Source organism: Impatiens glandulifera, chromosome 4, assembly GCF_907164915.1.
Source record: "Impatiens glandulifera chromosome 4, dImpGla2.1, whole genome shotgun sequence".
Classification (NCBI taxonomy): Eukaryota; Viridiplantae; Streptophyta; class Magnoliopsida; order Ericales; family Balsaminaceae; genus Impatiens; species Impatiens glandulifera.
The window spans coordinates 58,194,367-58,209,810 of record NC_061865.1 but is presented as its reverse complement, the minus strand read 5'-3'; the positions used below and the strand labels follow the sequence as shown (position 1 = coordinate 58,209,810).

The window sequence follows — 15,444 nt, the reverse complement described above, 5'->3', positions numbered from 1 at the left end:
AGTTTGTTTATTATATGATATTTAATTAACAATTGATTAATTAGATATTCTTGTTTTCATTATTGTTTTATCATCCATATACTTTTGGACCATCTATGTATAATTTTGCTTAAACTGCTCTCACCTTACAATATTAGTGGTATAAGGTCAACATTTTTACCATGATTCATTTGTTTTATAAACTAGCTTTAAAAAAATGAGAGTTTAACTATTAACTAAATAAATATTATGTCCATAGTATTATATGTAAGCTCACTAATTTATTCGACACCGATTAAAAATATTTATTAAAAGAATAAGACGATAATATTAAAAATAATGATTCTTTAAAAAGTTATAAAAATAGAATATTAAATTATTTATATAAAAAAATATTTATCACAATTTGTTTAGTTAGGGTATCCACTGATCAATAATCGGGTACTTACTATATTCCAATTTGGACCCAAAACTTTATCAGATCCAACTAGGCGGGTACCCGAATAGATGAAAACAAATAGGTGTAAAAAATGAAAACATGAGTTATGATTTATAAATATACCTTTAGTTTTTTTAAATAATTACAAAATAGACAATTAAATTGGTTGTTATTTTTGTTTGCTCGCCGTCATTTGCATTTTCAAAATGTGACATTTTTGAAATAACACTAATAAATAATATGACTATTGTTGAATTATTTAATAAATAATGTTAATATAATGTATTATAAATATTGTTTGTATTATTATTATTATTATAAATTTTCATCACAATTTATTTTATATAATTTTTAACATTTTAAAAAAATGAAATAATGATAACGAAGGTTAAAAATTATGATATTAATACTACTAATGGACTGTAATCAACATAATATAATCTTTATTAATATTATGTTAATTTTATAAGTCTATTATTATTAATATTTTGTTAATTACATCCCATTATACTAATAATGTTTTTTAAATAAAAAACTATTAGTAAAATGGGATGTAATTAACAATATATTAATAGTAATAGTTTTACTAATAATAATAGACTAAAATTAACATAATATTAATAAAGATTATATTAATAAAGGAATAATATACATATAATATCATATTAATATATTATACTAATATGTAACAAATTATGTTTTAATTGATGTATTACCAAATTTTCATGAATTTTATTGTAATACAATTTTCTAAATAAGTTTTATCTGATATAGTCAACAAATACCTTATAAACTAATTTTCTAAATGGGAAGTAATTAACCTTCCACTAATAATAATATTAATAAGAAAATAAATTAATATTTGATGAAAATAAGTTTTATTTTTTTTGTTCCATATAATGAAAAAATAACCAAAAACATGACATAAAACCATTCATCATTATAAATAAGATCCAAAGATAAATTAAAAACAAACTCCATAAAATCCCATATGTAAAAATGAACAACCATGAGTGGATCTTCGTAGACATATAATCGTAACGAAGATAAAGTAGATGGGAAGAGGAAGGTTGAAATCATCGTTATTAATGACGATGAGGAAAATCTTACTAAGTTCGTTCAAAAGGAGGAGGGGAAACAGAACTTCATATCTCTAAGTAATAAATAAGATCCAAAGATGAATTAAAAAACAAACTCCATAAAATCCCATATGTAAAAAACATCACCAAAATTCAATCAAAATCATGCAATTAAAAAAACATCCATCCAAGCCAAATTAAACCAACAACTAGGGAATCAAATACGTAGAGATTTGAAGTTCTGTTTCCCTTGCATCTTTTGATCTTAGGAAGTTCTTCCTCATCGTCGTCACTAATATCGATGATTTCAATCTTCCTCTTCCCATCTACTTTATCTTCATTACGACTACGATCCACCCCATAGTTGTTTAATTTTACCACCTTGAGTCATGTCGGGTATAATTAGGTCTTCCTTAGAAGGTGGCATAGTAAACCCCTTCAACTCAAACACTCGAAAAATATTCTTGCAATTTTTGCAGCGAGTAATCCTGTTGAGGATAGTCATGTAATATTTGGAACAAAAACAACAGATAGGGAAGTTGGTCCAGAATGTCTCTTTAGTTTGAGAGACAACATCATCCTTAAGAGCTTTGTCTTGTTTGATAATGTCACAAAGCTCCTAAGGATGATGTTGTCTCTCAAACTAAAGAGACATTCTGGACCAACTGCCCTATATGTTGTTTCTGGTCCAAATATTACAGAACTATCCTCAACAGGGTTACTCACTGCGGAAATTGCGAGAATATTTTCCGAGCGTTTGAGTTGAAGGGGTTACTTTGCCACCTTCTAAGGAAGACCTAATTATACCCAACATGACTCAAGGTGGTAAAACTAAACAACCATGGGATGAATCTTCGAAGGCGAGTAATCGTAATGAATATAAAGTAGATGGGAAGAGGAAAATTGAAATCATCGATATTAGTGACGACGATGAGGAAGAACTTCTAAGATCAAAAGGAGGAGGGAAAACATAACTTCAAATCTCTAAGTATTTGATTATTGTTTTTTAATTGATCTTTGGATCTTATTTATTACTTAGAGATATGATGTTCTCTTACTTATTAAGTTCTTCCTTATCGTCACTGATAACGATGATTTCAACCTTCCTCTTCCCATCTACTTTATTTACATTACGATTACATGCCTTCGAAGTTCCACCCCATGGTTGTTCATTTTCAGAATGTACTAACAAATTTTCGGAATCTACATTAAAATCAGAAATTATGAGATTGTTTTCATATCTAGTTTGTATTAATGATACTATTTAGTTGATGTACTAACAAATTTTCATGAATTTTATTGTACTACAATTTTCTAAATAAATTGTATCTCTATTGTCAACAAATACCTTGTAATTCAAAATTTTAAATGGGAAGTAATTAACCTTCCACTAATAATAATATTAATAAGAAAAAAAATAATATTTCATGAATAAATGTAAACGAATTTAATATTGAATTAGAAATTTGACTACATTCTTTCATCAAATATTAATTTATTTTCTTATTAATATTATTATTAGTGGAAGGTTAATTACTTCCCATTTAGAAAATTAGTTTATAAGGTATTTGTTGACTATATCAGATAAAACTTATTTAGAAAATTGTATTACAATAAAATTCATGAAAATTTGGTAATACATCAATTAATACCTAATTTATTACATATTAGTATAATATATTAATATGATATTAAGTTGTAATATTATTCTTTTATTAATATAATCTTTATTAATATTATGTTGATTTTAGTCTATTATTACTAGTAAAACTATTATTATTAATATATTGTTAATTACATTCCATTTTACTAATAATTTTTTACTTAAAAAACATTATTAGTAAAATGGAATGTAATTAACAATATATTAATAATAATAGCTTTACTAATAATAATAGACTTAAAAAATTAACATAATATTAATAAAATTATTTATTTTGATTACAGTCCATTAGTAGTATTAATATCATAATTTTTAACCTTCATTATCATTATTTCATTTTTTAAAAATGTTAAAAAATTATATAAAATAAATTGTGATGAAAATATAATAATAATACAAACAATATTTATAATACATTATATTAACATTATTTATTAAATAATTGAACAATAGTCATATTATTTATTAGTGTTATTTCAAAAATGTCACATTTTGAAAATGCAAATGATCTGTAAATTAACAAAAATAACAACCAACTTGGCTAAAATATTAGCCATTTAATTGTCTATTTTGTAATTATTTAAAAAAACTAAAGGTATATTCATAAATCACAACTCATGTTTTCATTTTTTACCCCTATTTATTTTCATCTATTCGGGTACCCGCCTAGTTGGATAGGATAAATCAGGAAAAAAAAGATTTGGGTCCAAATCCGGATATAGTAAGTACCCGATTACTGATCCGTGGATACCCGAACTAAACAAATTGTGATAAATATTTTTTATATAAATAATTTAATATTCTATTTTTATAACTTTTTAAAGAATCGTTATTTTTAATATCATCCTCTTATTCTTTTAATAAATATTTTTAATCGATGTCCAATAAATTAGTGAGCTTAACTATAATACTATGGACATAATATTTATTTAGTTAATAGTTACACTCTCATTTTTTTAAGTTAGTTTATAAAACAAATGAATTATGGTAAAAATGTTGACTTTTTTTAAACAAACGATCCTATTAAAATTTGGATTCGAATTTAATTATAAAAAAATAAAATTGTAGATCAAACAGATCTTTAATAAAAATCGATTCCTTGTAAAATTAATCTGATCTGAAATGGATCGGGGTACAGGGTTCGGAACCGATATTTTCGGGTCACCTAAATACCCGGTTTTTCGGAGTAGTTTCCCGATAAATCCAAAATTTGGGCATAGATAAAGTATAATCATGCATATTTAGTGATAAAAGGTTTGAACTAAATGTCTTCTTACCTGAAATGAGGAAGCTACGATTCTTGCGTCGAACTGAAGTGGGAGGTTATGATAATGAGTTGTTACGATTTAATTCTAACCACGATTCGAAATAATTTGAGCCTGAATGAAAAATAAGAAAGAAAAATAACTATTTGAGATATTTATATGAAATTTTAGATCTTATCACATGATTGGGGATTTTTTTTTTGTAAGTTTTATTTTTTTTTTCAATTATTCTAAATAAGCCAATCCAAACAACAAGCAAGAATGTGCACTAAAATTTGATTGTAGACTAGTTGTTCTAAGGTTTCTCCTATAGCTTCAAATATATGAAAAGAAATTATCCTAGGTAATTGAATTTTTATGTGAAATGATTTATCAAGTTATGAGAAGAACAAATAAACATGTTAGTCGAACTATAACAAAGTGATAGTAAAACCAACAAAGTAAAGATAACTCACCATTTTTTAGATCTTAAACACTATCCAAGATTTGCGAGATCGCCTTATGTTTTTGATTGTGTTGACTAAAATATTATGATATTTTCTACTGCGGCGTTCCATACTCGTTATTTATATATAGGGTTTTAGGGTTTCAATACTTTTATTTATATATAAGATTTTAGGGTTTTAGTTTGCGCTGTTTCGATATACTTTAGTTCATTACAAAAATGAGAAATAGTTATGAAAAATAATAATAATAATAATAATTTATTTCATAAATTTGTTATTAACACTAAACACAATCACAAAATATCAATATATTTGGAAACTAATATTTACCCATATTTTTTAATACAATCTTGATATTAAAAAAGCATATTACAATATTATAATTACTTAGATTAAAATGCACATTGAAATCTTAAGAAATCATGTAATTTATTTGATCATATTCTCAAATTCTCTATAAAAATAAATATGTAAAAAAATGTTATTTGATGACAATAACATAATAAATATATATTTCACTTAGCATGTTTTTGGCACTAATATTCATTAAATTTAATCATATTTAAATGAATTCATTAAAAAAAAACAGCTGGTGCCTAGGTTATAACCTAGGTGAGTCTCTCTTGCTCTCATCCAGCTGCTAACAACTGCCCTTAGTACAAGTTGTGGGCTAGCTTGGATAAAAGTTATTTATTTATTTTTTTTTGTAAAGTCCATGAGTTTACTATATGATATTTAATTGACAAATGATTAATTAATTATATATTCTTGTTTTCATTATTGTTTTATCCATATACTTTGGACCATGAGACCATCTATGTATAATTTTGCATAAAGTGCTTTCACCTTACAATATTTGAGGCATATGCTTAATTCTGTTGTTATGCATAGATAACCAGCTAGATCAAAAACTATATCTAATATTATAGAAACAAATTTTAGATTTTGAGTTGTAAAATGAAATTTATTTGAGAATATTTGTTTTTTTTAATATCTCATCTAATTAATAATTATTTAGATGAGATAATATACTCAAACATAACATAATTAAATATAACTTTGTTGACATTGATTATTGTTAAAAATATAAAGTATCTTTAATCATATATTTGAGAACATAAATATTGTGAATGTTTTTTTTTATAATTGATATTTGAGATTCGAATTTGTGTTGTTTTTATCAAATATAGCTCGAATTTTGGATGTATCACATGGGTTGAGTTGAAATTAGGGATGTTCAATATTTGGTCTGAACCGAATATCCGACCGAATTCGAATTCACCGAATTTGAATAAACCAAATTTTAATTTCATTTTCGGTTTTCGAATCGAATTTTAAACCAATTCGAATTCAAATACGGTTTTCGAATTGGTTTTCGAGTTTGGGTTTCAACTCGAAAACCAAATCGAAAACCGAATTTATTTTTTATTATTTATTCTTCTAAACTTAGTTTTAAAAAATTCAAAATAATCAAATTAGAATATTTTAAATTCAAGATTTAATAATAAAAGAAAAAGGAAACAAAAGCACTAATGGTCTAGTAGTAAATTAGTACCCTGACACGATACAGATCTGGGTTCAATTCTCGGTTGGTGAAATTTATTTTGAGTTATGCTAGTTCCAAAAAAAACGAATTCGGTTCGGTTTAATTAAAATTTATTCAAATTCGGTTCGATTTTTGAATTGATTAAAAAATAACCCGAAAACCGAACCGATGAACACTCCTAATTCAAATTATCATAATTTTAGTAATTTTAAGTTTTGCTCCAAATGACAAAAACGTCTTTTTCTTTATTTGAGGTGGTATTTTTTTTTCCTTTTTTTTCTATTTAGTTGGTCAGATCTGTAAATGAAATAATATTTAGATTAAGAAGAAGTGAAGGTAAGAGTTCTAACAACAACAACAAACTAGATAATAAAAAATTTCTTTATACTTTAGAATTTGATCATGATTATCAAATAATTAATTCGGTCAGCTATTATCAGTTGTGACAAGTCTTTTCATTATTTGAATTGTTTATCTGATTCTTTAATCTTTAGTGTAAGAATGAAAAGATTAACATATTTTAAAAAAGATAATTTAATTATCTCAATTTGTCAATTATCAAATGAAAGAGAGATGGCGATGAATCTGATGAAATTTTTGTAGATATCGTTATACACAATGCGGTTAGAGGATCTTTAATGCCTATATATTTATATCTGCCATCTTTTTCTAGGTTATAAGTCTCTTTCTCTTTATCTATCTTAATTAATAAAATAATAATAATATTATTATTATTGTTGCTAATTCATCATGGATGATATGCAGCCAGAAGAGCAACCCACCAAGCCAATTGATCACCAATCCACCTCCAAACCTTCATGGTCATGCATGCATGTCAAAGATGGCGGTTTTAGGGCTGCCTCCTTTGTTTTCGGTAATAATAATAATATTATCGCACAATTATCCGCATAAAATTAGTTGTGATTGATCAACGGTGACTTAATTTGTAATTTTACTCGTGTTTAGCATTTTTGGCGTTGGATAGCATGGCGTTTGTAGCGAATATGTTGAGCTTGGTAATGTATTTTTATCTAGTAATGCACTTTAGCATCTCCGAATCCGCGAATACTCTCACAAACTTGATGGGATCGACATTCTTGTTATCCATCGTCGGCGCTTTCATCTCCGATGCATACTTGAATAGATACTACACTTGCTTGTGTTTTGGCCTACTCGAAGTTCTTGTAAGTATAAATATTGGTCTAACAATTAACGAGCCTATTTGAACTTATGAAGTAATTTGTCACAATCACGACATGACTAAATTTCTTATAAATTAAAATTGTGTGATTCAAATTATTTTTTGAATCATTATGTAGATAATATTTTACATTTTGTTGTTTAATTTGATTTAGAAAATATTTTTTAATAGTTCGTTTGAAAACAAATTAAACTAGAGTGTAACTGAGTTTGAATATGAAAAACGTTATTAGGCATTGGCGATGATGACAATCCAAGCCAACACTCCAAGCCTACTTCCAAAGCCATGCCTAGACACCACATGTGTACGCGGCGGACCTTCCGTCATGCTTTACGCATCCCTTTGTATGTTAGCGTTGGGCTCGGGCGGAGTAAGAGGAGCTCTTCCCGCGCTCGGGGCAGATCAGTTCGACCAAAAAAACCCTAAAGAAGCAAAGGCTCTCGCAAGATACTTCAACTTCTTGTTACTAGCCACCACTCTCGGAGCCGCGATTGGTGTAACCGTCATAGTTTGGGTTAGTTTCAACCGCGGTTGGTGGAGGGGATTCTTGATATGTACAACCGTCACTTTTGGTGCATTTTGCTTCTTGGCAGTTGGGAAACCGTTTTATAGGCTCCAAAAACCTGGGGAGAGCCCCATTTTGAGAATAAGTCGGGTGGTGGTTGTGGCGCTTAAGAATCGAAAGATGGTTACACCCGATAATGCTTGTCAATTGTACGAGTTAGATGAAAGCAACGATTCGGTTACTCTCGAGGACAGGATTCCACACAGTCGACAGTTTAAGTGAGTTGATTCAATCTTAAATCTATTCATTTAGCCCAAGAAAGTCTTAAAATTGGGTCGCTAATAAAAGTTGCAAAACATATGTCGCTAATTTCATCAAAAACCGTCGCTGTTTCAGTTACAAACAAACTGAACATCGCTAAAACATATAAACCGTCGCTACATGTTATGTTTTTAATATATAATTATGCATTATTTAAAACCAAGCCGTTTATTTTCTTTATAACTTTCAGGTGGTTGGATAAGGCAGCCATCATAGTCAAATCCAACTCGGACGATCCAAAAGTAGTAAAAACGTGCACAATAACTCAAGTAGAAGAAGTAAAAATCCTAATAAGAATGCTTCCGATAATATGCAGCACCATCATAATGAACACATGTCTAGCCCAACTCCAAACATTCTCAGTCCAACAAGGCTACCGTATGAACCGCTTCCTCGGCACTTTCCTAGTCCCCGAATCCTCAATCCCCGTAATTCCACTCCTCTTCATGTCTGTTTTAATCCCAATTTACGACTTTCTTTTCGTACCCTTTGCGAGAAAATACACAAAACACCCATCCGGAATAACTCAGCTGCAGCGTATCGGAGTTGGACTCGTCTTATCAATCATATCCATGGCTGCAGCCGCACTTGTCGAGGTTAAGAGGAGAAATCAGTCGCTAAAGAATCCACTCCAGCCCATTAGTCTTTTCTGGCTTTCGTTTCAGTATGGTATTTTCGGTGTGGCTGACTTGTTTACTCTTGTGGGATTGCTCGAGTTCTTTTATAAAGAAGCTCCCATTCATATGAGGTCTCTTTCGACTTCTTTCACGTGGATTTCGTTGTCGATTGGGTACTTTTTGAGTACCATTTTAGTGAATATTGTGAATGCTGCGACCGAGAAGGGTGCCAAGAACAGGGGATGGCTGGAGGATCGGATCAATTTGGATAATAATAAACTTGATAGGTTTTATTGGTTGTTGGCTATTCTTAGCGCGGTTAATTTCTTCAATTACTTGTTCTGGGCATCTTGGTATAAATATAAGGTGCAAGATTCAGTTGAAAATGGCGACGCCTGCTACTCTGTAGATCTAAGGAAAAATTCTGAAGAACAGAAGGAGGCCGAAGTAAAAGAGGAAGCGAAGGCTGAAGAAAAAGAGGAAGCTAAAGAGGAAGAGAAGACTAAAGGAGAGAATGAAGAGAAGATAGAAGGAAATGAAGAAAAGAGCAATATCCAAAATGGGATATGAATTGGAAAATTTACAATAAAGTTTGGATCATAATTATAAGCACCATGGTTGTGCATTGTGTGTTAGTGTTCATGTTTTTTGGTTTGTGAAATCAATAAATGTATTGCCCATCTCCATCAAATTATGATCAAACAAGACGAATGAGAAAAAAATAGTTGGAATTCAAAAAAAAGAATAAAACACGAAAAACTCGTTAAAATAGTTCAAATAACAAAAGTCTAACCCAAAAAAACAAATGTCTCAAATTCAAGACGAAACTACTGGTTATCTAAGAAAACAATCCCATAAGATCGGGTAAATCTACATAAGGCTAAAGTAGTAAAATGGAAAAAACCCGATTTTCAGCTGAATTTAGCACAATAATAATAATAATTGTAATAGTAAACAATCCAATAAACATAACCCTGTGTCTAAAATGAAAAAGGTAAAAATCACTCATCACTATAAATGTTCTAATTAATCACACAACCAAATCATGAATAACAAACAAATTGCAACCAAACAAACTATACTATACATCATGAAACAAACAATCAAACCAACAAAAACAAAACAAATAAACCAATTACTTCAAACACAAACCTTTTTTTTACGGATTTCATTTACCTTTCGCATCTTCCTTGGACTCCGTGAGTGTCTTCGAACTTGGCGATTTCCCTATTATAGCCTTCTTAGCCTTAACAAGAGATTGTTTTACCTTTGACATGAGATTGTTCGAGTGTTTAGCTTTTTCCACCTTTACTTCTTTTGGTACTTCTGTCACCTTTTCGCTTTCGTCTACATTCTTCAGCTTCTCCTCCAGAGTTTCACTAATCTTGATGGCTGCCTTCTCTACAACAACATCCTCCTTTATGCTTTCGCTTCCATTTTCACCGATTAATGAAATGTCTCTTGACGAAGATTCTGTGGGAATAATTGGTTCGGTTTTCTCTTCATCTGTTGTTGTTGCTTTTACTGACTCGAGAATTTGCTCTTTCACATCTTCAATCACATTGGTTACTTGCCCAGAAATCTCTGTTTCTTTAGGCTTAATTTCTTCTACTTCTTCCTTGGTTGATTCGACAACTGTGGCTGCCTTTTCGACAATCTTTTCAGTGACATTTTCCTCGACTTTGTTAACTATTGTGGGCAGTGTCTCTGTTTTTTCAGCAATGTCCTCAACTTTCTCAACCACACTTTCTGCGGTTTCAAGAATAGCAGGTGGTGGTGTTGTTTCGATATTAGCAGAAACATCCTCAACTTTCTCGAGCTCGACATTTGTTTCCTTGTCTTTTATTGTTTCGACAATTTCTAGTGGTGTCTCAACCGTGGCTTGCTCGGATTTTTCTGTTTCAACTATCGCCCTTTCTTTAACCTCGGGCTCGGGCTCTGCAGGTGGTGGTGTCTCGACAATCTTTTCAACAGCATCGTCAACTTTCTCATCTTTTTCTGTTTCAACAATCACGGTTTCTTTTTCAGGTGGTGTCTCAATGATCTTTTCAACAGCATCCTCTAATTTGTCAACATTTGTTTCAACTGTAGCTGCTTCGATCACGCTTTCAATCTTAACCTCGGTTTCAGCAGGTGGTGTCTCAACTATCTTTTCAACAACATCGTCTATTTTCTCAATGGTTTCTGCCGGTGTCTCAACAATCTTTTCAACAACATCGTCTATTTTCTCAATGATTTCTGGCGGTGTCTCAACAACATCGTCTATTTTCTCAATGGTTTCTGGCAGTGTCTCAACAACATCTTCTATTTTCTCAATGGTTGCTGGTGGTGTCTCAACTATCTTTTCAACAACATCGTCTACTTTCTCAATGGTTGCTGGCGGTGTCTCAACAACATCGTCTATTTTCTCAATGATTGCTGGCGGTGTCTCAACTATCTTTTCAACAACATCGTCTATTTTCTCAATGGTTGCTGGCGGTGTCTCAACTATCTTTTCAACAACATCGTCTATTTTCTCAATGGTTGCTGGCGGTGTCTCAACTATCTTTTCAACAACATCGTCTATTTTCTCAATGGTTGCTGGCGGTGTCTCAACTATCTTTTCAACAACATCGTCTATATTCTCAATGGTTGCTGGCGGTGTCTCAATCTTTTCAGCAGGATCGTCTATTTTCTCAATGGTTGCTGGGGGTGTCTCAATCTTTTCTGCAGGATCGTCAACCTTCTCAACCGTAGCTTGCTCAACTGTTTCTGTTTCAACGACGGTTTCCTTAGCCTCGGGTTCTTTGGGTGGTGTCTCGACAACATCCTCTGTTTTATCAGCCTTGGTTTCATCTTCTTCTTTGGCTGTTTCAGAAATCACAATTTCCTTAGGCTTAACTTCTGATGGTATTTCCTCTTCTAGAGGAGCTGCCTTTTCATCTTCTTCTTTAGCTGGTTCAGAAATCACAATTTCCTTGGGCTTAACTTCTGATGGTGCTGGTATTTCCTCTTCTAGAGGAGCCGTCTTTTCAGCCTCAACAGGCTTTTCAATAGATTCGACGACAGTTATCTGTTCATCCTTAACACTATCAGAAGTAACAGATGGTTCAATTACGTCAACCGTGGGCTCTACTACATTTGATTCCTCCTTCAGCTCTTCCTTAGCAACCTCTTCAACAGGACCTTTTTGACTTATCAGAGTTTCGGTTACAGTTTCTTCTACTGGAACTTCTTCTTCTTTGCTTGCCACTGGAGCATCATCAATCTTCTTTACCTCCTCTTCTTGAGGAGGAGGATCAACATTCTTATCCTCAATCTTCTCTTCTTGCTTCACTTCTTTCAGCTTCTCATCAACGTTCTGCAATGGAACAATGGTTATCAAGATCCAGAACCAATTGGTTTTAAAGTACAACACCATTAAATTTGGAAGTATACCATCCTTAATTATCAGAATTGAGCAAAATCAATCAAAAATGTCAGAAGCAATAATCATATATGGAGATAGGATTGAACATAAGATGCAAAATCTACTCGTCTCTTAGATAATTCTAACACAGTAATCTGAGTATTCACTCAAACTCGAAAGAATCTCGAAATTCATCACTAATCAGACACTCAATCAGCATGCACCAAGCAAACAAACAAACGGAAGATTCTTAGAGAAATTCAAAATCTATGGAGATAGGACTGAACATACGATGCAAAATATACTCATCTCTTAGATGATTCTAGCACAGTAATCCGAGTATTCGCTAAAACTCGTAAGAATCTAGAACTCCATCAACTAATCAGACACTCAATCAACATGCAGCTCGTTTTCCGATAGATATTCATGTTCAGTCACTAAACAAACAAACGAAGATTCTTAGAGAAATTCAAAATCTATGGAGAAAGAATTGAACATAAGAAGCAAAATCTACTCGTCTCTTAGATGTTCCAACACAGTAATCCGAGTATTCACTAAAACTCGGAACTAGAACTCCATCACTAATCAGACACTCAATCATAGCTTTGCTTGCAATATATATTCATGTTCAATCACCAAGCAAACAAACAAACAAACGTTCAATTCTCATAGAAATTCAAAATCTATGGAGACAGGATTGAACATAAGAGCAAAATCTACTCGTCTCTTAGATGATTCCAACACAGTAATCCGAGACTCTCTTATCAATATATATTCATGTTCAGTCAGCAAGCAAACAAACGAAGATTCTTATAGAAATTCAAATTAATGACCGGAGATCACGGAGTCAGTGTTTTCAATAGCAGAATAAACAAATAAGTAAAATCTAACATGATAATAACGATAAAACAACTGAATTGAATACAGAATTAGTGAAGGTAGAGCAGTTGATAATCAGATCGGTGAAGATATCCTCCGATTGATTCGATTGTTGTTAAAATATTTGAAAAAATGAAAAGACGTGGTTACGTACCTCTGGAGCAGTTGATGAAAGATCTGATACAGTAGTAGTGGTTTGAGTGGCCATGATTAAGTGAAGTATGAATGAGAGAGAGAATTTTGTTGTTAAGGAATAATGCAGAGTGAGTTGAATATGATAATACTGAAAGGAGAGAGAGGGAGAGAGATGAAGAAGAAGAAGAAGAGAGTGAAAGGGAAAGAAGGGAAAAAGAAAAGAGAAGAAAGAAAGAAAGAAAGAATGGACTGATGTTCACATGATGGATGGTCTGATCTGATCTGTCTGTCATCTATAAGTGGGAATCCAGATATACAATCTCATTTTTAATATCTTCATATATAATTATTTGTATCTTAATATTTTAACCTAACTTCTATTTTTGGTTTTGTTTTGGAATTTTTTCTCAATTTGATTTGGGTTCCTATTTAAAATATGTTTTGGGATAGATTGATTGATTAACGCGTGATATTTGTTTAGCTAGGAAGATAGCATGATTCTCGATGTTATGTCAGTTATGTCGTTCGTTCTAAGTAAGAATCAAATGAATGACCTCTAATCTCTTAAAACTACTTTGGTCACTTTTTTTTATATTTTTTAATATAATTATCCGTTATTTTCAATTAATTATGGGCGTTTAATTACAGAGTTCGATTTTATCTGAAAACGCTTTGGTTGAAATATGACTATGGAGTGTCATGCTAGTTCTCCTTAATTCAAAAAAAAAAAATTATGACAGTTTAAGTGTTAAGAGTCCGTGTTTAAGACAAAAAAAAAATGTACTGATTTGATTCGCACTTAGAAGTTAAGGACTTAAGTTTAAGTGGGTAATAACTTTGGATCATGCTAGCTTCTTATACTAAAAAAAATATTTAAAAAAATATTATCTATTATTGTTTCTAGTTTTTAGGAAAATGGTTTGTTAATGTTTTTGTAGCTATAGTAAGAACTTTTATTGTCATTAAATTGATTGAGGCTTTATATATTTATAAATAATAATATTGGAGTTGTAACTTTGAAGGTAATGATAGTCCCCCAAGAATAAACTTTGGTAAAAAATAATAAAAGTTGAAGGTCTAAAATATATAAATGTTTATTTAATTTTTTTAGTAGTTTGTTAAATTTGATTTAGATGAGCACAGCTCAAACATTGGAGGAATTTATTTGACAACCAAATAGCCTTCCCTAGTGAGGTATTTGTTTTCTTGACATAAGGTGGAATATGTATATTGAATTTGTATAATATTAATTTTCTTTTTGATATGTTATATATATATATATAGTTATTGATTATAAGAAAGAGTTTTTAAGGCACTATATATATGGAGACTTCATGGTTTGTGATGTTTTGTTTGTTTGTATTTTGCTTTGTGGTTCTGTTATTTTAAAGTGGTTTCTTGTTGTTTTTATCTATTTGTTGTAGTTTTTATTTCAAAAGTTCAAATATAATTAGGGAATGGACTGTTGAAATAAATAAAAAAATATAACAAAATTTTTATTAAAAAATATATATTTCAATCAAAATAACCAAAAATTAGCTAAAATATAGGTTATAAATTTTTGTCATGATTTGATTTAGATTATTTCAATCAAATTCATATAAATTATCTGTCATTAACTGTCATTTCATCAAATTATTCAAACCATTAATTCAATTATTAAAATATAATTATTTTATTATTTAATCTAAGTAACTCACTTTTATCAAACAAAATAGTTTTTCCAACAAGTTTAAATTATTTCAAAATAAATTCAGGTCAATCAAGCCCCAAGTTGATTGAACACCTGCTTAACACTCCTTTTTTATATTAAAGGAAATGAATTGTAAGTTCATGTCCCTTTACAAAAAAAAGTCTCTTTACAAACATGAATTATATACAATGATTTTACTTGGTTTAGCTGCTTTTAGTTTATAAGCAATTTATCTATGGAAATGATTTTTTACATATTTATATATATATATATATATAAGTATTAAGA

The 15,444-nt window shown here is 30.4% G+C and overlaps 2 protein-coding genes across 2 annotated transcripts; one reads left to right on the top strand and one right to left on the bottom strand.

The window, feature by feature from the left end:
- Positions 1-7,167: 7,167 nt before the first annotated feature.
- LOC124935535 (protein NRT1/ PTR FAMILY 4.5-like) lies at positions 7,168-9,631 on the top strand. The gene is made up of 4 exons (XM_047475964.1): positions 7,168-7,291; positions 7,384-7,601; positions 7,851-8,401; positions 8,635-9,631. Exons 1-4 carry the CDS (start codon positions 7,168-7,170, stop codon positions 9,629-9,631), a joined length of 1,890 nt encoding a protein of 629 aa, XP_047331920.1.
- A 339-nt stretch (positions 9,632-9,970) lies between these two features.
- On the bottom strand, positions 9,971-13,764 carry LOC124933853 (fibrous sheath CABYR-binding protein). Its single transcript, XM_047474294.1, has 2 exons — positions 13,483-13,764; positions 9,971-12,401 (listed from the first exon to the last, which is right to left on the bottom strand). The coding sequence occupies exons 1-2, from the start codon at positions 13,534-13,536 to the stop codon at positions 10,230-10,232; spliced, it is 2,226 nt and encodes a 741-aa protein (XP_047330250.1). The 5' UTR covers positions 13,537-13,764; the 3' UTR covers positions 9,971-10,229.
- Positions 13,765-15,444: the final 1,680 nt, after the last annotated feature.

Bases quoted from the DNA above. Each gene is read 5' to 3' on its own strand.
- LOC124935535 (XM_047475964.1), top strand. From the start codon at position 7,168: ATGGATGATATGCAGCCAGAAGAGCAACCCACCAAGCCAATTGATCAC. The intron at 7,602-7,850 runs GTAAGTATAAAT...AAACGTTATTAG, and splicing joins TTGGCCTACTCGAAGTTCTT to GCATTGGCGATGATGACAAT. The intron at 8,402-8,634 runs GTGAGTTGATTC...TATAACTTTCAG, and splicing joins CCACACAGTCGACAGTTTAA to GTGGTTGGATAAGGCAGCCA.
- LOC124933853 (XM_047474294.1), bottom strand. From the start codon at position 13,536: ATGGCCACTCAAACCACTACTACTGTATCAGATCTTTCATCAACTGCT. The intron at 12,402-13,482 runs GTACGTAACCAC...GTTCCATTGCAG, and splicing joins TTTCATCAACTGCTCCAGAG to AACGTTGATGAGAAGCTGAA.